This window comes from Bos grunniens, chromosome 6 (genome assembly GCF_055505025.1).
Source record: "Bos grunniens cultivar Pamir isolate PY7600 chromosome 6, Bosgru_T2T1.0, whole genome shotgun sequence".
In the NCBI taxonomy this organism is placed as follows: domain Eukaryota; kingdom Metazoa; phylum Chordata; class Mammalia; order Artiodactyla; family Bovidae; genus Bos; species Bos grunniens.
In genome coordinates this window covers 81593826-81621283 of record NC_141170.1, presented here as the reverse complement: position 1 = coordinate 81621283, position 27458 = coordinate 81593826, and the positions used below count along the sequence as shown (strand labels likewise).

The 27458-nt window shown below is 37.0% G+C and overlaps 1 protein-coding gene and 1 long non-coding RNA gene across 3 annotated transcripts in view; one reads left to right on the top strand and one right to left on the bottom strand.

The window, feature by feature from the left end:
- The window catches only part of LOC147370932 (uncharacterized), a 78356-nt gene that overhangs the window by 18027 nt on the left and 32871 nt on the right, over window positions 1–27458 (top strand). The gene's annotated exons all lie outside the window — the stretch shown is intronic.
- On the bottom strand, window positions 868–15053 carry IBSP (integrin binding sialoprotein). Of its 2 annotated transcripts, none has more exons than XM_086406400.1 (7): window positions 14948–15053; window positions 12514–12578; window positions 12369–12419; window positions 12196–12273; window positions 7741–7806; window positions 2349–2519; window positions 868–1791 (listed from the first exon to the last, which is right to left on the bottom strand). In XM_086406400.1, the coding sequence occupies exons 2-7, from the start codon at window positions 12565–12567 to the stop codon at window positions 1279–1281; spliced, it is 933 nt and encodes a 310-aa protein (XP_086262526.1). In that variant the 5' UTR covers window positions 12568–12578; window positions 14948–15053; the 3' UTR covers window positions 868–1278. The 2 variants fall into 2 exon arrangements, with proteins under 2 accessions (XP_086262526.1, XP_086262525.1); XM_086406399.1 differs by having other exon boundaries at window positions 12514–12581; window positions 14948–15050.

Below are 27458 nucleotides of genomic sequence, written 5' to 3'. Positions count from 1 at the left end.
GTAAAGGACAGGGAAGCCTGGCATGCTGCAGTCCATGGGGTCGCAAATAGTCGAACAAGACTGAATGACTGAACAACAACAAACATATGTACACATATGAAGATAGGCACACAGAAATAGAGATAAATGTGGCAAAATGTTAACCATTGGTGAATCTAGGTGCTCATGTACTAGTTACCCAACCTTTCTGAAGGCTTGGTTTTTTTCATAATAAAAAGTTAGGAGATGATGGGTTGACATATGTGTAAGAGTTTTCTACCTCATCCCACCCCTATCCTACCTAAAATCAAATCAAATAGGTATGGGGTTGCCAGATATAACACAGGACATTCAATTAAACTTAAATTTCAAATAATAAATCATTCATTTAGTACAAATATGTCCCAAATAGTTCACAAAGGCCAAATATTGCATGACACATCCTCATACTAATGAGTTACTCATTATTTATCTGAGATTCAAATTTAGGTATCCTACATTTGTATGCATAAAATCTGGCAAGTCTAATAAAAGCTGTTTACCTTGATATACATGGCCGACCCTGCCCACAAACATGTCAAAAATCTTAGTCAAGTTCATTTATCCATGAGAAAATGTCTATAGTCTTTCTGAGTTTTAAACCATAGTAGAAATAAACTTTTGTCCTTTAGCTGAATTGTCCTCCCTCTGGTCTCACCTTTTTCCATCCTGAATCTCTCATTTTTCTTCATAATTATAACACATCTGAAGGGTTGCATTTTTATTTGTGATAAAATCCATAGATACAATATACATACAGGTCACATAAAAATACATGACAGTGATAATTAAACCTAATATACAGTGACAGTATATTTAATCACTTTAAATCACACTTTAATCACACACTAAAGATTAAAGAACTGCACATTTATTGTATACAGTGTCACTAATGTTAGTGAATCTAATCTCTTCTAAGAAGCAGCTATTGCACAGAATATGTTTTAGCAGTTAGTGGAAACACATTAAAATTACTATTTATAGGACTACAACCTCAAAATACTCAATCACATACTATCTCATGCATTGGTTTACCACTTGATGAATGGCCCTGATTTACGACCTTTCAATAACATAGTAGGGAAAAGCAATAAGAAGCCCATTACTTGAAGAAGCAATTATAGAAAACCACTTTGGAACAGTAGCACCATTCCACATTATAAAATGCACATTTGTTATGTTGCACCTTCCTGAGTTGAACTTTGAAAACGGTAGCCACACAAAATCCCAGAACGGGTGAATTCATCCCAGTCTGGGCCTTCACTGGTGGCTGTAGTAATCTTGACCATCATAGCTGTCATAGCCACGCCCTTTATAGTAGCTATACTCATCCTCATAGGCTCGATAATTGTCCCCACGAGGATCTCCGTTCTCACTTTCATAGATTTCATACCCATTGTCATACTCATTGGTGCCTGTTTGTTCATACTCCCCAGGGGTGGTGGTTTTCCCAAACGGTGGTGGGGTAGTCCCATAGACCTCCTGGTGTGGGGTTGTAGGTTTAAACCCACCATTTGGAGAAGTAGTGGTCTCTCCAGCCACAGTGATTCCTTCTGTATTGGCTTCAGTGACACTTTCTTCTTTGCCGTCTTCCTCTCCATTATCCCCACCACTGCTGCCATGGCCATTGTCTACCTCTGTGCTGTTGCTGCTGGTGCCATTTATGCCTTGCTCATTATCATCCACCTCTGCCTCATTTTCTTCCTCTTCTTCTTCCTCTTCTTCTTCATCACTCTCATCCTCTTTTGTAGCCTTCTTTCCTGTAGCCCCAGCCTATAAGGAAAAGTTTGAAAGAATTCAAATCTAGGTGTGAAAAACATAAAATTTAAGGCCATTGTTTCATCCAACACAAGCTTTCTGTACTGACATCTTTGTACTACATGTAATTTTGAATTGAAACCAGTTTAACTTACAAAAGAACTGGTGGAGGTTTTAAATTCAGAATTAGAACTTTTGTCATTAGGTGCTGATGGAGAAAAAGCCACTTGATAAATAAGTCTTTTCTGTGGGAGATGCTTTCTATAACTTCGCTACCCGCTTTCTCTGCCTTGGAAACACAATGGTATCTCTCAGCACTTTTTATCCATTGTTAAGATGCTTGGCCTTAGTCTTCTGTGATAATGTTGAAAAGTCAGTGTAAGAACATGGGAAGACATCTTGCCTGGGAAAAGATCTCTCCTTATTTATTTGTAAACAGGGATATTGTACCCGCTCTTACTTTTTCATCAAGTTAATGAAGAGAATATAAAATACTGTATGTATAGTGTCAGGATAACCTCGAACTTCAGTAAAAAAGGAAAGCAGATTGAACATTTTGGAGGAATTATTACCTTCCTGGGAAGCCAGATGGCAGCTAGACCTATGTCTCCAGTTCCAGGTGTAATCTCTCCATAGCCAAGTGTGGTAGTGGAAAGGGTGGTGTTCTCAGCCTCTGATTCTTCGTCTTCGTTTTCGTCAGAATCCTCATTCCCTCCATTGTTTCCTTCTTCATTTGAAGTCTCCTGTTGAAAATGTCCAGAGCAAGAAAAAATTATTTTAGCTGAAAGATAACTCAAGATTTGTTGGAGTCATGAACCATTATTAGGAAAATAACAATGGCTGATGGTTTCCCTCAGCCGTCTGGTCGCCCAGTGTTGACACTTCTGCTTCCTCTTATGCCAGTTGCAGTTCTCACTTCTTGGAATTCAAAGTATTTTCACCCTGTTTACCTCACTATGGTGTGTTTTAGATATTCTGTATTCTACTTAATCAATTCAAAAATATTTATATAATAATTTCAGCACATCTGACTCTATGGTATCATACTATATATAGCTTAGGCTCTTGAAGTCTTATTAATAACTACTATGATTCAAAAGCAGAGACATTGCTTTGCCAACAAAGGTCCGTCTAGTCAAGGCTATGGTTTTTCCTGTGGTCATGTATGGATGTGAGAGTCAGACTGTGAAGAAAGCTGAGTGCTGAAGAATTGATGCTTTTGAACCGTGGTATTAGAGAAGACTCTTGAGAGTCCCTTGAACTGCAAGGAGATCCAACCAGTCCATTCTGAAGGAGATCAGCCCTGGGATTTCTTTGGAAGCAACGATGCTAAAGCTGAAACTCCAGTACTTTGGTCACCTCATGTGAAGAGTTGACTCATTGGAAAAGACTCTGATGCTGGGAGGGATTGGGAGCAGGAAGAGAAGGGGATGACAGAGGATAGATGGCTGGATGGCATCACCGACTCGATGGACGTGAGTTTGAGTAAATTCCAGGAGTTGGTGATGGACAGGGAGGCCTGGCGTGCTGCAATTCACAGGGTCTCAAAGAGTCGGACACGATTGAGCGACTGAACTGAACTGAACTGATGACATAATAGTACATTAATTATTGTATTTGATGACAAATAAGCCGAGAAATTTAGACTTATTTTCTTATTCCCTAGAGTAGCCTTGTAAGGTAAGATTATTACTTACACTCTTTAGAAAAGGAAAGTGAGCTTGGATAAATTAAATAATTAACTAAATTCTTATGGTGAATGATGAAACTGTATCTTTCTAACTAAAAAAAAAATTGAGCCCTTTTATTGTACCATGATGATTTTTGATGAGGAGGAGGATTTATGTGAATTGCTGACACTAAATCTAGGATGTTTTTATTTTAAGGATTTTTTTTTTATATAGAACCCCTTCTCTTCAAACAAGTTAATTGCATGTCTTATGTACTATAAAAAAAAAAGAAGTGAATGTATTTCATTTACTTTCAAGAGTATTTAAAGGAAAAGAAATATATTAAATTCAAACTCCATCTGCTAACTCCAATAAATTCTTACTAATGTATTATGTTATTGTAGGAAGATGTTTTCTAAAAATTACTACTTCTCTATGAATATTTTTATCATCTTCAGTATTTTACTGTTTTGTCTTTACTCCATGTTGTTAGGCAATAAACTGTAGACTGAGTTAATCTCCCAAAGTAATTCATAGCTAGTATTGAAAGTCAGGAATTCATACACAGAGAATTTATTTAGTTTAAATGAGTACTAGAAAAGTGAATTTATTTCAATGCATTTTTAAAGAGATTGTATGTTAGGATAACTTTTAACTAGGCATCTTATATTTTAAGACTTCAAAACAAACAAACAAAAGCCACATTTAGCTTTTCTTATTACTAAAAAAACTATGTCTGTTTCATAGATATGTAAATTTTACTGTTTCAGTGAATGCTTGGGACTACTAGAGTCCACCTTAAAACAGTCTCCAAGCTAACTTTGTCAAATATTCCACAAACATCATACTGTTTATTTACTTTTTCATGTTTATATGCTTTAGTCCAACAGACTAAACCTTTTAGGGGAGAAAGAGGAAAGCTTTTTTGGGTAGGAAAATACACAGATTGGGTCCTTCACACTTGTTTCACAAGTGAAAATCTGAGGTCCAGTGGGACAAATGACTACATGAGGTCAAAGACATGGCAGCTCATTAGCAGCAGGGTCGTGACCACAGACCCAGACTCCCAATTCGTAGGATTCTCTATTTTCTCCTACGACACCCTTTCTTTTTCTGGTACTTATTTAAGGTTGTCCTGCTGCAATGACTTAAAAAGGAAAGTAGGTCAAACTTTTGATGGATGTGTGTGTGTTAGTCGCTCTGTCATGTTCAACTCCTTGCATCCCCATGGACTATAGGCTACCAGGCTCCTCTGTCCATGGAATTCTCCAGGCAAGAATGTTGGAGTAGATAGCCATTCCCTTCTCCAGAGGATCTTCCTGACCCAGGGATCAAACCCAGGTCTCCTGCATTGCAGGTGAATTCTTTGCCATCGGAGCCACCAGGGAAGCCCTGGGCCTCAAATATCTTTTTGAATAGAAAAATTAGCAGTCATTTGTACTTGAGTGTATTATTAACCCACTAGAAAGACTAAAATGACTGAAAGAAACATGTGTGGATGAGAATGTAGAGTTGATGGAATGCTCCTATAGGGATAGTGGGAGTTTATATTAGTATCTCGGCTGTGGGAAGCTATTGGTGACATCTCCTCAGGATGAATATATGCAGACCTTTCAACATACACATTTCATGTCTAGGTAAAGTGGCCTCCAGAAATGAATGCATATGTTCACCAGAAGGAGTACTAGAACATTCACAGCAGCACTCTTTGGTCACAGGCCAAATCTGAAAACTCCTTAACTGCCCATCAACAGGAGGTTAGCACATTGTGATACACAGACGTGATGAAATACTGATATTGAGAACAAATGATTTGCAACTACAGAATCATATGGGTCAGTCTCTGAAGCTAAGAGTGAAAGAGGCTACATGTACAAGAGTATATGCTGCATGATTCCATACATATATGTGTGTATATGAATGAAACACTGAGCCAAAAACAATCTTTCTGATAGGAGTCATCATAGCATTTGCCCTTGGTGGGGGTTGGTTAATGAATGGAATGGAGCACAAGGCATGTGCTGCTTTTTCTATAGGTTCTGAGTAATACTTAAGGTGTTCAATTTCTGAAATTTCAATCATCAACAAACTTATGATAATTGTGTTATGTATATTGAAAGTGAAAGTCGCTCAGTTGTGTCTGACTCTGTGACCCCATGGACTAGTCCATGGAATTCTCCAGGCCAGAATAGTGGAGTGGGTAGCCTTTCCCTTCTCCAGGGGATCTTCTCAACCCAGGGATTGAACCCAAGTCTCCCACATTGCAGTCTGATTCTTTACCAGCTGAGCCACAACAGAAGCCAATGTGTCAATAAAACTTTAAAAGATGAGACTGGATAATTTAGGAGAGGGGAAAAAAAATGTGTAATCATGAAGTAGAAAATATGCCTAAGCACCTGATCCTGGAACTACAATTCCTGGGGACTCTGTATTTAACCTAAATTGCCAGTGAAATTTTAGAGAAGAGATGGGGAAAAAAGAAGTTCTAAATTATCTTCAGGATGGAAGACCACAAGTTTTATTCACACCGTTTTCCATTAACACTTTGGATGAATGGTCTTTGGAGCATTTATTCCTCTGAAGTTCTAAAACCAAACCACCAAATATTGACTTGGCACTAAATACGTATAAGAAACTGAGCTGGGCAGCGTGAAGAGATGCAAAAGAGATTACAACACTGTTCATCCTCAAAGCAGGGGATATAACCTGTGGTCTCAAGTGTCCTGGTTCATGGGGAGTTTGCAGATAAGTTCTGAGAGGACTAGAAATGTTCACAGACTGTTGGGAAAATATTGAGTAGGTGAGATTTCATCAGAGTCCTGAAGGACTCTTAATCTTCCTCCATCCCCAACCACCATTACAACAAATGAAGAACCATTGCCAAAAGGTATGCAATCCAATTGGGAAGTCTAGCTGGTAAGGCAATTTTACAGTCACTGTACAGCAAACAGCTGTAGTTAAATGGATTACCCTAACTTAGTTCTTGTGTAAGATTAGTATGTGGAACTCCAGGCAGTAGGTGGCATTTTTCCTGGTACTGGCTTGACATTCTTGTAAGGTCTTCCTTTAAAAGCTATTGGGTTAAATTATGGTACTGAAAATGTTATTTTATGGTTCAAAAAATTAAACTAATTATTTGTCACTTTTAAAGTTCCCACACCACTTTGTTTTCAGGATAGCAGAATTTATCCATGATCCATTTTGGACTGTCATTGTGCCTTCATAAATAGCACCTAAGAATACCTGAATTTAGAAGGTTCTCAAACCAGTGGATAGCTGTAATTGACTATCCAGGAAAATGTACCTAAATAGTAGTTTGCATGGGCAAGGATATCAGCTGTAAACATGTTAGTACAATTTCCAGGTTATGTAGATGAATTTTAGCCATGAACTACACTAATTTGTAGTACTTTATAGGAAGATATTTCTACATCTTGGCATTTCTGCAAGGACATGAATTTTATTATTAGACAAAAAGACATATGAAATTCCAATTAAAAAGAACAACCCTACTGTGTGAGTCAAGAAGGGCAGATGAGGCACTTCCCTGGTCCAGTGATTAAGAATCTGCCTGCCAATTCAGGGAACACGGGTTCGATCCCTGGTCTGGGAGGATCCCACGTGCCACAGGGCAACTAAGCCCATGGACCACAACTACTGGGCCTGCTCACCGCGACAAGAGAAGCCACGACAATGAGAAACCCGAGCGCTGCAACTGGAGTAGCCCCACTCACAACTAGAGAAAGCCTGCACACAACAACAAAGATCCAGCACAACCATAAATAAATTAACATTAAAAAAAAAGAAAGGCAGATGAATCACAGTAACACTGTAGAGAATCTAAGACTTTCTTATACTACGCACTCATCAAATTGAATTTTTAAAGTTCAGTCCTTATTAACTAGTGCAATACATAAAACAAGTATTGCACTAACTTTAGGATCATTATGTATTTATCTTTTATCATCACACTCTGTCCATCTATAAATGTAAATAATGCTTTCTTCCTTTTTTTCAGAATCAACCTTTCTTCCACTTAAAATAGAGATACTTTTGTATTCATGTACCACTTACAGGTAACTTTAACCCCAAATTGTAATAGTGTTTTAAACAGGTCGTTTTAGTTAATTTTAATTTAAATAATATCCCCCTTCTCCAAAATAGAAGACTGGGGGCAATTGGTAAGCTGGAAATGGCTATTTGCTGAGTCTAAGCTACAGGAAACCAGTTTTCTATTTATTTTGTGCTGCCTGGTTTGTTATGGAAAAAAAAAAAGACTGAAGAAATTCCTTACCTCTTCTTCCTCTTCCTCTTCTGAGCTATCACCATTTCCATTTTCTTCAGATGAGTCACTACTGCTCTAAAAAATATGTATACATGAATTCATACACATATGAATATAGGTACATATATATTTATTTACTTAGAACAGTTCTCAGCTACTGTGAGAAAGATATGAGGAGACTAGACATATATGAAATGAGGTTAGAGAAAAACGGGAATTTTACAGTGACCAGGATATGCTTTGAAATACTCCATTTTTAACTTCGAAAGTATTGACAATATATTGAAACATTTTGTATGTAAAAACTAAGCAATGAATGGCAGAATGACTTAGCTCTGAGAGAATGAGAGGATTATCTGGTCCAATTTTTTTATTTTACAGAAAAGGAATCTGAAGCTCACAATGGCTGAATTCTCCAATCCGTTCAAGGCAAATCTTAAGCTATAACATAGGTATCATTGTTTCATTTTCTTTATAAAATATGAATGAAATGATAATTAGACTTATTACAAAATATAAGTTTTTGTGTGCTAAGTCTCTTCAGTCTTGTCTGACTCTGTGCGACCCTATGGACTGTAGCCCGCCAGGTTCCTCTGTCCATGGGATTCTCCAGGCAAGAATACTGGAGCGGGTAGCCACACCGTCCTTCAGGAGCTCTTCCCAACCTGGGTATCTAACCTGTGTCTCCTTTTCTCCTGCACTGCAGGCAGGTTCTTTATCAGTAGCACCACCTGGATGATTTTCTTAAATGATGAGTTCTCCTGGTGAATTTAAATTAGACTTTGACTTGAAATTAAATTTGCATATAATTTTAGTACCTTTTAATCTAATTAAAGCCATTCCTAAATTGAAGTGTGTGTGTGTCTATAAAACTTTATGAGAGAAAAATTCATATGAGAGATATGTTATATAAGAAGAGAAATTAATTTACCTATTTAGGAAATTTATGAGTACTATTTCTCTAGAAAGCTCAATATTGAATGAGAATAAATGAAACCAAGGAGTCTATATAAAAATAAAAGTTAATGAGCTTTGCTATGTTTTTTAAAATATTTATTTTTGTATTTATGTATTTATTTATACATAAATATTTATGTATATTTACAGTTCTTAGTTGTGGCATGTAGGGCCACAATCCCTGACCAGAGATTGAACGCAGGCCTCCTGCATTGGGAGTTTAGAGTCTTAGCCACTGGGCCACCAGAGAAGTCCCAACTTTGCTATTTTTTAAAAGGAAATGGTAATCCCAATTGAATTTTCCTTCTTTTTCTGCAACCACTATTTCTCCTTGGTATAAGTAAAAGCCCAACATAAGATTCTATCATTTTCTGCCCTGAAAATTTATCTTTGATTCTGGTGACTTGTGAAGTACGGTGGGTCTTAGAAAACATAGCTATAGAAGAACCTTAGGGTGAGAGATCGGTTGAGGGAATATTTATGTCCCAGTACTGCTCAGGTCTCTGCCTATTGGGCTCATTCTTCAGGTGGCCACACCATATACCAAAGGAAAGGAATGCTTCTCCCCTTGAGCCAGGAATAACCTTGGGTGGAAAAGAGAACAATTAGACTGACTCTTCCACTGCCATGACCTTAATGGCTGTGCCTTCCCTAGCCAGAGGTGAAAAAAGCATAACGTTCTATTGAAACTATTTCTATTTGTTAGTTAAATTATATATAGAGAGAACAGCTTATTTGTGTAGCATATTTTGTCTCAGCAGGAGTGGTTTTTTAAATGTAATTAAGATTTATTCAGTTTTCATACAACAGCAGGATAAAAATTCTATTCAAGTTCCCGTAGACTATAAACCAGGAAACTCTGGAACTTATCCAGGGACATAAAACAAGTTACAAAAATTTCATGGTCTAAAGGTGTTGAAATCATACTCAGTGGGAGTGTTTTAATCATTTTACAAGCTTTCTCACCCCTAGCTTTCATTCTACTTCAACCACATCACTCTTCAATTAGTATCTACGTAAGGACAATTTAAAAACTGCTTGAAATGCCTTGAAGCCTCAGCATTTTTTTTATTTTCCTTTCTTTCAATTAGGCCTTATTACCAAGTTGTTACTAAGTCCTACGGATCCTTCTGGAAGTCTTTCATATACTCCTTCCAACCTCTATCCTTACTGGATTTATTCACTTCCAGAAGACACATTCCAGGTGTTGTACTGATAATCAGAATCATAGCAAGAGAAGAAGTTGGAAATATGGGCAGTTTTTCCACATCAAGTACTGTAATAACTGAGATGAGTCTGATAAAAGAAATATAAGATAAAGTCCTTGCTGTCTAAGAGTTCACACACTAATCAAATGTTTTAATCATAAAAAAAAAGTTTCCTTTTTTTAAGGAATTAAAAATTAAATTAGGGTATTAACCTTATTTACGGAGAAGGCAATGGCACCCCACTCCAGTACTCTTGCCTGGAAAATCCCGTGGGCGGAGGAGCCTGGTAGGCTGCAGTCCATGGGGTCACTAAGAGTCAGACACGACTGAGCGACTTCACTTTCACTTTTCACTTTCATGCATTGGAGAAGGAAATGGCAAGCCACTCCAGTGTTCTTGCCTGGAGAATCTCAGGGATGGGGGAGCCTGGTGGGCTGCCGTCTATGGGGTTGCACAGAGTTGGACACGACTGAAGTGACGTAGCAATAGCAAAAAAACCCTTATTTATACTTCCATTTCTATAGCCAAGCAGATAAACTGCAATAGGTTGACAGCCTGGCAATCAATATATTTCATGCATATTGGTATTTTGGAAATGATTGTATATAAACAAAGATTCCATCTGAATATAACATGAATGTCAAAGCCAACGAAGCTTAATGATTTTGGGGGTGATAATCTGGGTACTAAATACTTAATAGACTTAAGAAAATGAGTAATTAAGAGCTATGGAAGCATATAAATAGACATGCAAGGAGAAACATCTTGGAAATCAAACTTTGTAAAGTGGAACAGTAGATCATCAGTACTAGCTCAGACTGTTAGATTGCAAGATATATTCATTGGATTCTATTTTACTTATTTAATTAATTTAGTTTTTCTTTTTTAAAAAAAATTTTGTTGGAGTATAGTTGATTTACAATGTTGTGTTATGAATTCTATTTTAAAACAACTCTCTTATTTACAAATTCTGCATTGCTTGAGATAGACCTATCTGCATACAGTCTGTAGCAATTTTGAATATTAAAGATCCGCTTAAAAATCTATGAAGTTTGGGTCTATCAATAAGGAAAAATATAACCTTTCCTAATATCTTTTCAGTGTGGACATTTGAATTGGACCGCATGTATATATCTGTAAAATTTTCTAGATAGGAATATCTCTATGTGATATTTTAGAAAAGTTGAGGAAGTGGTCCAAAATTTGAATGTATTATCATTTAGTTTAAGAAAGACAACGAAATTTCAAATGAGCACTGTTATATTTATGGGCAAACCAAAGAATGGAAGGCAATTCTGAAAACCCACAATGCTTGTATCAACCATGCTCATATTTCTGCGGCTACACACATTCCCCATAATTATTATGGTGCTAGAAATACTTTAAAATGATCATTTCCTATCATTGTATGAGTTAGAAATGGGTTAGCTCAACATATGGCAGGATGTTATGCCAAGCCACTGTGCTGAGGCATAGTTTTCGGCGTCCTGACTGCTTTTAGTGTCTCAGAAGTCCTGGGTCAGATGGTGCATAATTGGTGCCCTGAACCCAAACTGTACAGTAATAAAAATAGCACAATGCTGGTTTGTTGTCTATTTAAAATCAGCACCACACCCTCTAGTTTTCAGAACCCTCTTCACAGGTAGTAACCCAGTATAAACAGAAACTCTTATTTTTAGTGGTTAGTTATTTTTTGTTTGTTTACAAATTTTAAGAATGTTTTGTTTTTCTCACAAGTTTTTTAGTTCGCTTCATGAATTTGTCTTTCCTTTGCATTCTTGAGCCATTCTTATTCTAGTGAATTACACAGGTCAAAGGTTAAGAAAATCTTGAGCAAACCACAGATTATCAGGAATTTTGTAATGGTCTTTGTTGTTTATGAATTCATTTCCCTGTAAATTAAAGGACTCTACGTTATTGGATATAAAACAGCTATATGACAGTATTGAATCTACCTAAAATGGCAGTTCGTGGCTGCATCACTGACTTAAATGTCAACAGCTGACAAAATTGTCCACTTTGTCAGTGAATTAGTCAAAACACCTGAACTCGATCTTCCATGGCGTGTGCTTTCATTATATCATTCTAGACTGGGCCCAAATGAGTTTATTCTCTGTGTGTGTATAGCTCTGCTTTATAAGAAACCTTGGGAAGAAACTTTATTATATTAAAAACAGACTGCTTTAGCAAGTGGTCTTTCTGGCTGAATTTCAGTGAGAGTTGAATTTTCAGTGTTTTGAGTTAAATTCAATCCCTTTTCAATTATAAGGAGTGAGAAAAAATTAACTTTTATACTTACTTGAACTGCAAATCGTTTTAGAGCAGGATAAAAGTAGCCATGCTTATAAACATAGTATTGGGGCCTGTACTTAAATACCTGCATGAACACAATAAATGATATATTCATATTTCATGTACAATAAATCTAGAGTAAGTGTAGTCAAACCAAGGAATTATGCTAAAATTAATTACCCCATTTTCTTCAGAATCCTCTAATTTGGCTCTTCGATTCAAATTTTTCATCTGTTTAAAAGAGCAATCAATTATTATATATTCTCTCTTTAATATCAAAAGACAAAAAATGGAAGTAGCTATAGGTTTTTAGTAAAGAACTTACTGAAAGAGCACAGGCCATTCCCAAAATGCTGAGCAAAATTAAAACCGTCTTCATTTCGGTGATTGCTACTGGAATTAATGAAGTGGTAAAGTTAATGAGTAAAACTAAGAATGTACCTTTTCTTCACATACTTCACATACTAGGAGATGTATTTAATTTGTTTTCATTTTTTGTCCAATTAAAGTTTTGACTAACTAAGACCAAATTTCTGCTTTTGTTTTAAAATTTTCCTTCTATGTATGTGGTAGAAGATAGACTTTATCCATCTATTTGAATAATCATGAGTTCCATATTTGGTTTTGACCTATCTCATCTGATTTGTAAATGAATATCCATTGCATCACTGCCAGAGTTTGAATGCTTAGTGTGTTTCACATTGGGGTAAGGAGGCCTTATAATACCATTGACATGGAATACCAACTGGTGTAGTTATGTGACCTGTTTGTATTGTTTATAATTAAAAACTAAGGAAAAATTTGAATACATTTGAATGATTACTTTTATGCCAGTTATCCTACAGGCTCTTTCCAGCATCTATATAGCTTTTAAACTAAAAGTTTGTTTGTACTATGAAGACTAAGAGCATTTTTCCATGGGTATCTTAGAATACTTGAATTTTTATGTGTGTGAAAAATCCATGATATGTGAAATATTATTCTCACAACGTATAGCACCCTAACATCCATATTTAAGGAAGAATCTATGAGAAAAGTTATCCGAGTTCATCTTGGGTATCAGAGGCAAATTTCCTCAAATTACATTGTTCTCCAGTTCCATTTAAGCTTATAATCACTGGTGTGGGAGATTGTTATGGAATGGACGTGGGCCTTTCCAGGGTCAGGGTAATAGTCAAGTCAATTCTATGGAGGAATAGAAGATGCAACTCTCTTGCATAGAAGATCCTACTCAGAATAGGAGTAGTTTGTAAGCAGTCATGGGGTTTCAGCCTTGCAAAGATCTCAGTTCCACATAGATTTCTCACAGGTAAAGGAAAGCAATGGTGAAATCCTATCCTAATTTTATTTTGTTTGATAAAAATCCTAATTTAATAAAAGTTGAACAAACTTTGCTGAAAGCCACCAACACACTTAACTGAGAGAGTTCTCCTCCAGAGTGACAGCTTTGGCAATGCTTAAGAGCAGTATGTAATGGTGATCAGAATTTCCCCATAAATACACTGGGAGAAGTAATATTTAAAATGTATGAAATCCATGTCATATACTATATCTGAAAATAGACTCTGCATTTTATCATCACTGGTCATGATTTATCACATCCTTATTGAGTATCTGAAGCTAAAATGAACATTACACAGGGGAAGGGTTAGAGGCCTGGAAAAGCTGTCTTGGATCCTCTGTCGCCTGTCTTTGTGGTAGAGTGGGTCTTTGATTTTGTTGCTTGTTAACTTGCTCACAGTCCTGTCTACTTTAGTTCTTGATGGCCACATGGGAATAAAGAGGCTTTCCCCTGAAGGGGACTTGTCTGTTTGAGAAGCTTTCATTGCTATTGAGGTTCTCTGAATAATACTTTGAATTTGGCCGTTCTTGATGGAGCCCACCAACAAACAGGAAGATTACTGCTCTGTAGCTGTATGAAAAGAGTTGGAATAATTACAGTATCTTAAAGAGCTAAAAATGTAAATACATAAAACTGTAGAAAGATTTTGGAGTATAAAATTTCTCATAACAAACCTTAAAAACAACTAGATGAAAATATAACAGGAATAATATAAAAAGAACCAAGTGACTCACCTAGGCAGCAATCGGCTGCCTACATAAATCTCATTTTATTTACTTTGTGATTCATCAAGAGCAAAAGACCTCTATAGTGCCCACTACTAACCCGGACAACAATTCCAAAAATTTTAAAGGACTGTTTTGATAATCTAATTGCAAGTTTTTATTGGGAAGAGTATGATAAACTAACAGCATCATTTATTTCCCTAGTACTATGCATTTTTTCATTCGGATTTTAGAGCTATAAGATGTTAACACTTTGAAACCAAATACATATTTTGGAAAATATTGTTTATAACTGAAGTACAGACTAGGGAACTGATGGAGAAATCAACATACATCAAGGCACATTTATAAATGCAAAATGGTATTCCAGTTAGGTTACCTTGAATGCATTAGAATGAGTAAAAACAGTTATCTGTCAGGTACAGAGATAGAAAGTAGAAAGCATAATTTTCTAGTTAATGTATATAATAATAAGAGCTTATTTACAAGCAGAGGTTAATAAACTTAGCTTTTTCAAAAGAATCTAAAACATGAGGTACTAGTTTAATGGTAAACAAGTGTTAGATTACATAGCAATTCTCTACAGTGTGTTAATATCTATATTTAAATAGAATGTTCAAAACCAAGCCCAGAGATGTGAAATGCAGAGTGCCTGATTTATAAGATAATGAAGTTGTTATATTAAACCTTACCTTTTGCAGTGCTGGAGTGAGAAGGCAGGCTCCCAGGAGTGAGTGACACAGATTGAATACTCTCTCTGCTCTCTCACTCACTCATTCACTTGCTCTTGTGGGCTATAAACTCTTTTTTGCCTTCCCACAGCCAATCACTGTCATGGCCAAAGTGATGTCAGAATGTGGATTCTCACCAGAAAACTCCCGAACTTCCACACTTTCTCAACACACAAGCTCAGTTGAATAAACATGAACCGTGGTTCTGTGCCAAGAGGTTTGCATTGTGGAATTTAATTGAAGGTTAAGATGAAGATGAATAGTTTGAATTCTGAATATATATAAAAATATACTAGATTTGAATTAAAATAAATAGCAAGAGATTTAACTCTTTAAAATTTTCATAATTATACAAATTTTCACTATGTTTAAAGGAAGGAAAACTTACTGTAATCAGATACAATCTTACATTATTAGTTTAGTAAAAAAAGAAAAACTAAATAATAAAAGACAGGAGCTAATAAGCAATTAATACTTTAAAATCAATTATATTATTCAAATAGTGACTCATAAATTTGGTATAATTAATTTCCTGAGATATATTGCTGAGTATAAAATTTATACTAAGTTTTTGAGAATCCTGCTACTGAGAAGCAGGTTGCACTTTTTGCTTTGTAAAATAAACTACTTTAGACTATCTACTTATATGGTCTTTTTCCGTTGTGCAAGAAATGTCACCTCAGTGTATTTTCTTGGGCTTCCGTATACCTCTTTTCGGTTCATTTTCACATTTAATTTTTTTCCCATGGTTATAGAAAACAATGATTAGAGCTGGCAAGGGTGAGCTGTTGTTATAGAAATGATTCAGGGAAACCAGACACACAAGAAACTGATTGATAAACTAAAGTACTGAATTTTTTAATTTGCAAAGAGAAACTTCGCTAAATAGCTTGCATATTCTGCTTGTCCAGTCATCAAACCTTCCTCTAACTGTGACGTCTACCTGAGAAACCAAAAATCAATAAATACTAGTTTTAAGCGTATGTGCCAGTCACCCTGTTAGATGCTTTGGATAAATTGTCTTTGGTTTCAGAAAAGTTGTTTAAAAGATATAGACTCATAGTAAAGACAATTGGATAAGCTCTAAAAATTCAACTCAACCCCATCTTAGTTCAACTTGCCAAACTTTAAATTACTAAACTGTCCACTGACCCAGGACAATGGAAAGCAAATGTTCCAGGATGGAGAGCCAAAAACAAGACAGATCCTGTCTTCGTCTTTAAAAATTTTAGAATCCGCCTCCATTGCAGGAGACACAGGTTCAATCCCTGGGTCAGGAAGATCCCCTGGAGGAGGAAATGGCAACCCACTCCAGTATTCTTGCTTGGAAAATCCCATGGACATAGGAGCCTGGTGGGCTACAATCCACGGGGTCACAGAGTCAGACATGACTGAGCAACTGAGCATGCATGCATGTGTAGATGGATCTGGGGCAGAGCAGTCAAAATATAGACAAGGTTTAGAGGTGCTATGAATGTATGGTGTTTTAATTCTAAATGACAAATGAGCAATGGAGCCGGGCTGTGACATCAGAATAGGAATTTACTATCCATAGATAAGATGTTATCAAGAAGGAAGAGAAAAAACATTCTTGGGAATGAGTTTAAAGGATATGGAAGCATACGGAAAACATACCAACAGCATCTAGTATTCACTGAGTTCTCTCATGCTAGTTCTTCATTTGTGCAATTTTACTTATCCTTCCCACACAGAAAACAATTCTACGAGATTATTCCCATCTACAGGTGAGACAAATGAGGCCCAGGGATGGTAAGTATGCCCTGGGTTAGATGGCTAATAAATGGGGGAATCTAAGGACTAAAGTCAAGTCCAGTTCTAGAGTCTACTTTTAATCGCTATGTATCCTTGCTGGCACATTGAAAAAACTTCAGTGATTCAATAGATTGGAATATAGTGAGTGGATGTAGGGACAGATGAGGTTGGTCAGATAGGCAAAGGCCAGATGAGGGAGGGGGCTTAGGCTGCGCTAAGGGGTACAGACTCCACCGTGGAAATGAGAGAATCCCAAAAGATTAAAGCAGAAAAACAATATATTTAGAATTGAAGTTTGGAAAAATCTTTTGTTGATAAGGAAGAGGTGGATCGAGGGAAGCGAGATTGTTGTGGAGGGGGGTAACTTCAAGAAGATATTTTAGTGGTCCAGAAAAGCAACAGTAAAAGTCTAAACTAAAGCAGTAGCAGTGGGGAATGGAAAGAATGGAGCAAAGAAAAGTGATGTTAAATAGATAAAAGTAATAGGACTCCGTAGAAGTAAGAGAAGTGGAGAAGATTGGGATGATTTCTGGACTTAGGGCTTGGGTAACTTTGAGAATTGGTGCAGCCACATCTCATGCAGTTCCTAGCAGAGTTAATTGGTACAATATAATCACTCAGTAAGTTGTTAATAGTATAAGATACAATAAAAGGGGTTGAGAACTGAGAATCAAAAGACTGAAAGTTTGTTCTACCAACATGTAAACCACTTAACCTCAAGAAGACTTCAATTTAAGCCATCTTTTAAAAATAAGGGAATCTTCACGCCAAAAAAGAACTAACCATCAGTCAGTTGGACCATCATTCCTCCGTCACCTGTGGAACATTCTTCCCAATAAGTAGGACTTGAACCTGATGAAATCTCTATACCTGGAGAAATTATAGGAAACAGATGACTATTTAAAATGACATCATTGGGATGCATTCAGCAAAGTTCAGAAAGTGGGAAAGTTTATCAAACATATTACCTGGCTTCTCTCTTATTAGCAGGAGAAATTGAAAAAAAGAGAGAGAAGGGAAAATATAGATTAAAAAGATTTCAGAGACAGTTCTAGAGAAATTATGAAACATAAATGTTGACAGCTAATTGCATATTTTGTGGTATTAAGAAATTATTGTTAAGTTTTATGTATAATGATATTATGTTTTTAGAAGAATTCTCATCTTTTAGAGATTCAATCTTAAAATATTCATGGATGAAACAGATACCACGGGGTGGGGAAAAAAGATGAAACAAGGTTGGCCATAAATTTATAATCATCAAATTGGTGATAAGTCAGTGGAGATTCATTATACTATGCTCTTCACTTTTGTATGTTTGTAGAGGTCTGTACATAGTTATTTTTTTAATGGAAATAATTGAACTAAGTGATCTTTAAGACTTTTCCTGTTTCTAATATTCTGTAATCTCTTATTTTCTATAAATTATTTAAGCTTGATATGTCCTTTCCAGGAACCCTCTAATCTAAATTGGCTGCATTTATTCATGCATGCTAGTTGGAACATTCTAAGGAGTGGTGCTAGAAAAAAAATCACAGATCCTTACTGCTTTTTTTTTTTTAAATCACGGCTGATCCAACAAAACTTTTTGTTGAAATCTCACTATCATAATGGTCTTTATTTAAACAGGTTGTTATGAACTGATTCTCTTAGATGCCACACGAATATACATTCATCTCATTGATGCCACAGCTAAGTTGCACTGTCTGATGAGTCGTTTCTGGAAAAACCCCACATTCATTGTGATGTACACTTCTTTCTTACCTGCCATGTTTACTCAGGTATCAAATCTTGTTAACGCTTCCTCCACAGTTTATTTGAAATCCACCCTCCCTCTTTTCTTATTGCTTCTGCCTTAGTTCAAGTTCTCATTACTTCTCGCCAGGTTATAGTAGTAATATTAGAATAGAATATTACTGTGGCCTATTTCTCCGTCCCCAGACTTCTGTGACCACAGGATTTAGAATCAAAGATTGAGCTGAAGTCCTGGTGTTGTCTCTTGCTAGTTTTTTACCTTGGGTTAAACTCTCTCAGTCTAAAAACTCTGCCCCTCAACTTTTCTTTCCAACATTGTTTATTACTTCTTGCCTGCTAGAATATAGAGTTCAAGATGCTCTGTATTGACTTATGAATAGCCAAGTCTAAGAAGTAGATGGCCACCTGATGCAAAGAGCTGACTCGTTGGAAAAGTCCTTAATGCTGGAAAAGATTGAGGGCAGAAGGAGAAGAGGGCAACAGAGGATGAGATGGTTGGATGGCATCACTGACTCAAGGGACATGAGTTTGAACAAGCTCCAGGAGATAATGAGGGACAGGGAAGCCTGGGGTGCTGCAGTTCATGGGGTCACAAAGAGTCGGATACAACATAGTGACTGAACAACAGCAACAACAAAGAAGAAGATAAATATTCTAAAACGTAGTTTCATGTGAAGTCTCTTTGCAGCTCTTAATTGAAATCTTAATAACCTAGAATTTTCTATTAGAAATGTCAAAGTTTTGTCTTCTCTATCAGAAAAATGCTAAAAATTCTGGGTGTGCCAACATTCTAGTTATTACTAAACCCTTCTACTGTTCCTTCCATGTCTCCCTCATCCACTCTTTCTCTCTGAAACCAAAGGTAGTATGTAGTTTGGACATCAACCCTCCCATCTACAGTGTTCTACTGAGCTATCTCACCATCAGCCTGGTTGCTCTTTGATACTTCATCATTGGACCCTTTTCTACCCAATCTAAGATATCATACCCCTTTAACCTTTTTATTTCCAGTATGCATTTTTGCCCTCCAACCAGGCTTACCTATTCAACTTTTGCCTAATTTTTCCGTCATTATTTCTCTGGACTTTTATGTAATCAATCAATTGCTATCACTTATTGAATTATAAGCTTGGGTGGTGGGAGCCACTAGAGATACATTTATTTTGATTAGCGTTTATAATCCAATCAAGTTCTCCCTCCCCTCTTCTCTCCCAGGCCTCTCCTGTTTATGTGAAAGTCAAGTATTGCTTTTCCTAACCACACTCAATTTCCCGGCAAAACTTTCACATATTCCATAGCCAGAAAAAAACAAATACCAAACTGTACCTAGTATAAATTCCTATTTAAGAACCATCATATTCTCTTGTGTGGTACTGTTGGTGGTGATGTGTGTCCATGTCATCTGTTTTTTATTGTGAGATTCTAGAGGGCAAGGACTATATCTATTTAAATTGCTATTTATAGAGTCAGGAAAACCACATCTATGGTTATTTACATGAGACTGGATGTTCTCATATCTTCTGACATCAGGTGAACAATAATGAGATGTATCAATGAATTCCTTGTCCTTTCTAAAGGAGAAGGCAAATATGTTAGCACACAATGCTATTAGCAGACGGTAAACTAGTTAAACCAAGAATACTTATATACTGTTCTCTATGTTGTGGTTCCTGTCTCCAAGGGAAAGTTTCTGAATTTGTCTCCTTCCAAATTTTGAATAAAAAAGATTTAGAAAAAGATAAATGAATGAAAGTTAAATCTGGTTGGATCTCTCTACAGCCTTCCCTGGGAGTTTATCTCTCTAGTTTACCATCTACTTCTCCCTATTGGCTCTCTTTCACTGGAATTTAATGTTTGAGTTTCTTTCATAAAACAAAGAAACAAAACCCCCCTTCATCCATAATATTCCCACCTAGCTAGCTACTCATATATTTTTCTCTTCCTCTTCACAGTCAAGTTTCTTAAGAGATACCAGTATTTAATGATATAACTGCTTCACCTTCAGCTCATTTCTCAGCCCACAGCAGTGTGGCCTCTGCCCCCATAATTCTGTAGAAACTTGGCATGTAAATATTACCAATGACTTCATTCTGGTTAACCAGTGAGTTCTTGCTGGTTAGTTGTAGTGAGCACTTTTCAGTCCCTCTCCTAGGTAGCATCTATAGCAATTGATGCTGCTCTTTCAAAAGTTCTTTTTTTTTTTTTTAATTTTTTTTATTTTTAAACTTTACAATATTGTATTGGTTTTGCCAAATATCAAAATGAATCCACCACAAGTATACATGTGTTCTCCAACCTGAACCCTCCTCCCTCCTCCCTCCCCATACCATCCCTCTGGGTCGTCCCAGTGCACCAGCCCCAAGCATCCAGTATCATGCATCGAACCTGGACTGGTGACTCGTTCCATGTATGATATTATACGTATTTCAATGCCATTCTCCCAAATCATCCCACCCTCTCCCTCTCCCACAGAGTCCAAAAGACTGTTCTATACATCAGTGTCTCTTTTGCTGTTTCGTACACAGGGTTATTGTTACCATCTTTCTAAATTCCATATATATGCGTTAGTATACTGTATTGGTGTTTTTCTTTCTGACTTACTTCACTCTGTATAATAGGCTCCAGTTTCATCCACCTCATTAGAACTGATTCAAATGTATTCTTTTTAATGGCTGAGTAGTACTCCATTGTGTATATGTACCACAGCTTTCTTATCCATTCATCTGTTGATGGACATCTAGGTTGCTTCCATGTCCTGGCTATTATAAACAGTGCTGTGATGAACATTGGGGTACACGTGTCTCTTTTAATTCTGGTTTCCTCAGTATGTATGCCCAGCAGTGGGATTGCTGGATCATAAGGCAGTTCTATTTCCAGTTTTTTAAGGAATCTCCACACTGTTCTCCATAGTGGCTGTACTAGTTTGCATTCCCACCAACAGTGTAAGAGGGTTCCCTTTTCTCCACACCCTCTCCAGCATTTATTGCTTGTAGACTTTTGGATAGCAGCCATTCTGACTGGCGTGAAATAGTACCTCATAGTGGTTTTGGTTTGCATTTCTCTGATAATGAGTGATGTTGAGCATCTTTTCATGTGTTTGTTAGCCATCTGTATGTCTTCTTTGGAGTTCTACCTCCCTCCCACATACATGGTACTGCATTCTCCCGTTTCCTCTTTCCTCCCACCTGCTATTTGTCAACTACTCTCATGCGCTCCTCCTTCTCTAGCTGTCTTTTAAATGTTATTTCCAGGTTTCTGTTCTTGTCCATCTCCTCTTCACATTCTCCAGAGTCTTTCTGGATGAGCTTTTTCATTCCCATAGTTTCACTTATCCATCTGCTGGGCTTTTTTTTTTTTAATTCAAATTTTCCTCTTGCCTTCAGGGTCATACATATCAAACTTATAATGGAAATATCCCCTTGGAAGTTCCCAGATTATCTCAAATTCCCAGATGCCCTTCTGTTTTTTTTTTTTTTTTTCCAATTGCTCATACTAGAAATTTGATATCATCCTTGTCATGTATGTCCTTTACCCCTCCCCCCCCCCCACTGTGGTCCTGTTAATTCCACACCCCTTAAATCTTACTTCCATTCACCTTCACTACAACTGTTATCTTACTTGACTGTTATCTCACATGGGCTAGTATAAGAACCTCTTTATTTTTCAAACCGTGGCCAAAATAAACTTTCTAAAATGCATTTTCAGTAATATATTTTCAACATCTGCTTAAAATCCTCCATGACTCTAGGATCCTCAGGATAAAATTTAAACTTCTCAAAGTTGCATAGAAGACCCTTTGTGATTGATTTTTTACAAATGACTCCAGTCCCGTTCCTTTAATTTCCTGTCTCACACTAAGCTCAAGCCATGCTAAAGTATTTCATTTCCTTCCTTATATATCATGTCTCTTTCTCTAGGCTCTGACACATGCTGTCTTTGTCTGTCTAACTCTGACCAGTCATTCAGGGCTCAGTTCTGAAGTCACATCCTTTAGGAAACCTGTCCTGGTTCCTAGCCTCACTTTGGCTAAGTTGGCATCTCTTCTTTGTTTCCAAAGCACTCCTGTGATAGTAATGACCCTTCTTTATCAGGGCTGATTGCTTATCTCTCATGACCTCTGAATAGGTTAGGCGTTTTTTGAGAACAGGATCAAGGTCTTATTTACCATTATATCTCCAACCAGTCATCACAGTGCCTGATGTAGGACATTTATTTAATAAATATTCTTGAAATAATGGCTGACTAACTAAGAATGAAGACTGAAAGGCCATCTATCACAGTGTTTCTCAACCTATTTTTTCCATTATTGTCCAATAAGAAGAAAAAATTAATCTAATATAATATCTCCCTAAAAGTGTGTGCTCAGTTGCTTCAGCAGAGACTCACCCAGGCATCAAACCTGGGTCTCCTGCATCTCCTCCACTGCAGGCAGATTCTTTACCACTGAGCCACCAGGGAAGCCCATCTTCTTAAGGAGAGAAATTAAATACTAAGGAATAATAGAATTGAACTTTGAAAGGCTGTGAACCATTGTAATATCTAAGAGAATGGGGAAGGGAACCAATTATGATTTCCAGAGTGCTGTCCTGTCTATATCTATTTATATCAGGCATAGTAAGGAAAGAACACTCTTTTCTATATGTGAACAGACTGAAGGATTATTTTGATCTCACTTTTCAGTTAATAATTTTCTTGTACCTTCTTTGTGTTTTGAGCTGGAGGCAAATTTCTACTTACCAATGATAAGGTTTTGTGCTATTACTTGATTATTCCATTACTTCGTGAAAAACCTGAATGTTTACTTTGTGACGTTAAAACACCTAGTATATTTATCAAATCAGCACATTCTTCAGCAAAAATACCAAAATACTAGAAATACCAAATATGAAAACACCAAAATACGAGAAATGTGTTCTCAGAAATCATCATTTCAGGGATTGCACAATTGACAAATATAGTCTTAGTTACTAGCTAGGGTTATATTTTTGGTATTCCTTAGGTTTTCCACTGCCTTGGACCTTCTGAAATGACCTGCAATAATGACAGTTTGTGATTCCACAGAAAACAAATCACTGCCAGTCTTTAGTTGTGGTCTTGTGTTGTAATTTTGTATGATATGGCTCATTCCGTTGCATCAGCCGTAAAAGTTACAACACAGCTGAGGCCAGCTGTTCACATAGTGGACACTTATTGGATTTAGTTTGGTAGGTTCTGCTTGAATGTGTCCAGTGTAGATTCGTCGTGATACCCGTGGTCCAGTGCCTTCCAAGCAAGTTTCTCCATTTTGGAAGACTAATCTTTATGTGTAGGTCTCGTTTTCTTCCAGCTGATTTTTTATCCTTGTATCTGGGGTTTCATCCGGATCCTCTGCCCTAACATTTTTTTAGTTTTAGGATTTTTTCTTCTCCTTTTGGTATTTTTGAGTTAATTCACTGTTTTTCTCTGCTCCCAAATAATTCTCTGTGTTGCTGTCATGGTACTACACCTATAGAAAGAGCTTATTAGATACAGGGTGACAAACTGAATGACTGATTTTCTCGTACTTATTACTATGGACAAAGTCTTCCTACTCTAACAGAATTTGGTATGTAAGTTCTTCCTACTCTTAATCCTAGGCACTACCCTAAAGAATAAATCATCAGCTATTTTTAATTAATTAATTTATTTTATTCCTTTATTATTACTATTATTCTGCTGCATCAAGTCTTAATTGCAGCATGTGGGCTCTTCATTGTAGCACATGGGCTTCTTTCTAGTTGTGGCGTATGGGCTTAGTTGCCCAGTGGCACGTGGGATCTTAGTTCTCTGATCAGGGTTTGAACCGTTTCCTGCATTAAATGACAGATTCTTAACCACTGGACCGCCAGGGAAGTCCCACAAAATATTAGTTATCTAGATTCAAAATTTTAATGCATAAGAAAAACATTTCTTAAAGAGATTTTAAACTCAAGATGGATATCTGTATCTTGTATTCTCCAGGTACAGCCATGCTCAGAGGCAAAGGATAAGGTGCCATGTCTCTCCTCAACTTTTAAAATCTAAAAAAATTAAACAACTCATAATAAAATCAGATGGAATAAAGTAATGACAAGTTGGGAGGGATTGGGGGCAGGAGGAGAAGGGGACGACAGAGGATGAGATGGCTGGATGGCATCACTGACTCGATGGACGTGAGTCTGAGTGAACTCCAGGAGTTGGTGATGGACAGGGAGGCCTGGCGTGCTGTGATTCATGGGGTCGCAAAGAGTCGGACACAACTGAGCGACTGAACTGAACTGAACTGAACTGAATGACAAGTTAACTGATAATAGGCCAAGTCAGAAATAAAATCAATCAGATTAAGCAAGAAATTCAACAACTCTGGAAAACATGATCTGTCATTGTCATCACTGTCACCATCAAAAATGTTGAAATGCCTATTTCACCTGATATCTGACAAAGTTTTTCTTTTGAAAAAATAACCTTTATATGCAAAAATGTTAGGGTTTTGGCATTTTTACATACAGGTATCTAAAAGCCTAGAAATAATTATATTTTGATAGAGATATAAAATTAAACAACATCTCCAAAAGGCTAAGTTCAGTATTCCCAATAGTAAAAGGAAAATAGTATAATTATGGGATGGTGGACCGGAGAGCCCATTAAATTCAAGTTTTTGTGATATAAATCCACCAAGTTAGAAAATCTTTTAAAACACATGGAACTTATTTTTCTTGAAATCTGATGAGCTGGCATCAGGAGATGATGTCCTCCCTTAGTCTTGTGGCTTTACGTGTAGGGTGGGGGTCAAGGGATTTGCCTACAATTTCAGGCTGATTCAAAACCAGAGTCAAGTCCTCCTTGTAATTATGTTTTCCTGTAATAGCTCAAGAGCTCCTACTCCACATTCAAGTTCATATTTTATTAAGGTAAATTGGCAGAGCCTTTCCTTCTGTTGGTGTTACTGTGTCAGTGAGAAGCCGCCACCCGTGAGAGACCAGGAATGGTCTCTGTGGTAGAAGAAGTGTTGGCCACCATGAGAGACAGAAGTTCCCCAGGGATTTGGATATTTTAAGTTTGGTGGTAGATTCTGTTCAGGAATGGAGAGGGGGTGCCTCATGAAAGAACATGTTATTTGAGAACAACCAAGTCTAAAGGGCTGCAAAGCAGGAAGCAGAGTGTATCAAATGAAGCATTGGATTGTAAAGGACCTCTGTCCAGTTCAGGGGCCCATGGAGAAGTTACAAGCATAATACCAATGGGAGCTGGGGTAGCAGGGGTGGGGGTAGGAGGTGGGAACAAAGATAGTGGCAGAAAAAGATGGATCTAATAGAGAAACTAAACACTTTACCATGCCTAATCATAAGAAAGGCACAGAAATTCAGAACTTCACAAAGCTCTTTCATGACACTGCTGGGAAAATCTTTTTTGTTTCATTTTTTTCCTAGAATAAAATTCATATTTCAAGAGAGAAATTGATTAACATAATCTAGACACTTGTCCAAAAATTTGAAGAGAGATGATAATTTTCTAAAACACACTGTTGCTAAGCAATAATATTCCATACACCCAAAGTCTGTAGACTTATTTGTCCACTTAATGACCGCAAAGGTACCCATGGAGGGAAGAGCCTTTCAATTTCAGTTTTTTTATGAGGTCCAAATTGATATAGATAAGTCAGTAGTAATAGAAGCTGTTTTTTTCTCTTGGTAAGTCTGTGATGTTGTCAGCCATTGACTCTCCAAAATTCTTATCCATCCATCCATCAATTCATCTATCCATCATTTTCAATACCTGCTAGGTACTAGGCACAATGACAAATGAATACTAGGGATACAAAAATATCCCAATAAGAAGATACAAAGTTGTCCCAATAAAATTTCAATTGTCCATAACTTCTTTGTGAAGAGTCTAAGGTAAGCTCACTAGTGGCATTTGGATATCTAAGTGTCTTCTAAGGTGACAAAAGAAGCCACCAGACAAAGCCTTCTATAATATTTCCGCATTTGACTTTTTTTTTCTTTCTCAAAGAACAGATAGCAAACTTAACTAAAGAAAAAAACACATTCTCAGGAAACTTCTTAAAGATTCCCATGTGGGGTAAGTGTAAACTTAGTTGAAGTGAGAGATTTTTTTCATTGCTTTAAATATATGAAAAATACTTAATTAGCTCCAACATACATGAATTAATTTCATTTCCAAGGGATTGGAAATCAATTTGCCTGCCTCTTACAACAGGGTTTCTTTTATTTCATTTTCACATTCACATTATTCTTTAGAACCATACCAAAGTTATAGGCTCTACAAATGGAATTACATTTTTAGCATGCACACTAAAGAAGAAACTTATGGACCCACTTGAAACTTTCAAACACCTTTATGTATATGGAGAACAGTAGTTACTGTAGTATCCAACTGTAAAAACAACCATGGTGCTATTTTCAGCTTAACTCTTTAGACGATCTAACTCAGAATGCCTTTTCATTTTCCTTGTTAATTGCACCATGCTTTGGCCAGTGGTCCTGTGATTGTGTCCATGTAAGGCAGAGTTGATGCAGTGAATTAAGCATACTTGCTTATATAACGGAGAAGGCAATGGCACCCGACTCCAGTACTCTTGCCTGGAAAATCCCATGAACGGAGCAGCCTGGTGGGCTGCAGTCCATGGGGTCGCTGAGGGTCGGACACGACTGAGCGACTTCACTTCCACTTTTCACTTTCATGCATTGGAGAAGGAAATGGCAACCCACTCCAGTGTTCTTGCCTGGAGAATCCCAGGGACGGGGAAGCCTGGTGGGCTGCCGTCTATGGGATCACACAGAGTCGGGCACTACTGAAGTGACTTAGCAGTAGCAGCTAGTATAAACTTAATATTTGTTTCAAAGCTGTTAAGGCTTAAAATAATATCAAACTCCAGTTCAACCTTGGGGCCTTTAACAAATTTGGTATTTAAAAAAACTAAAGT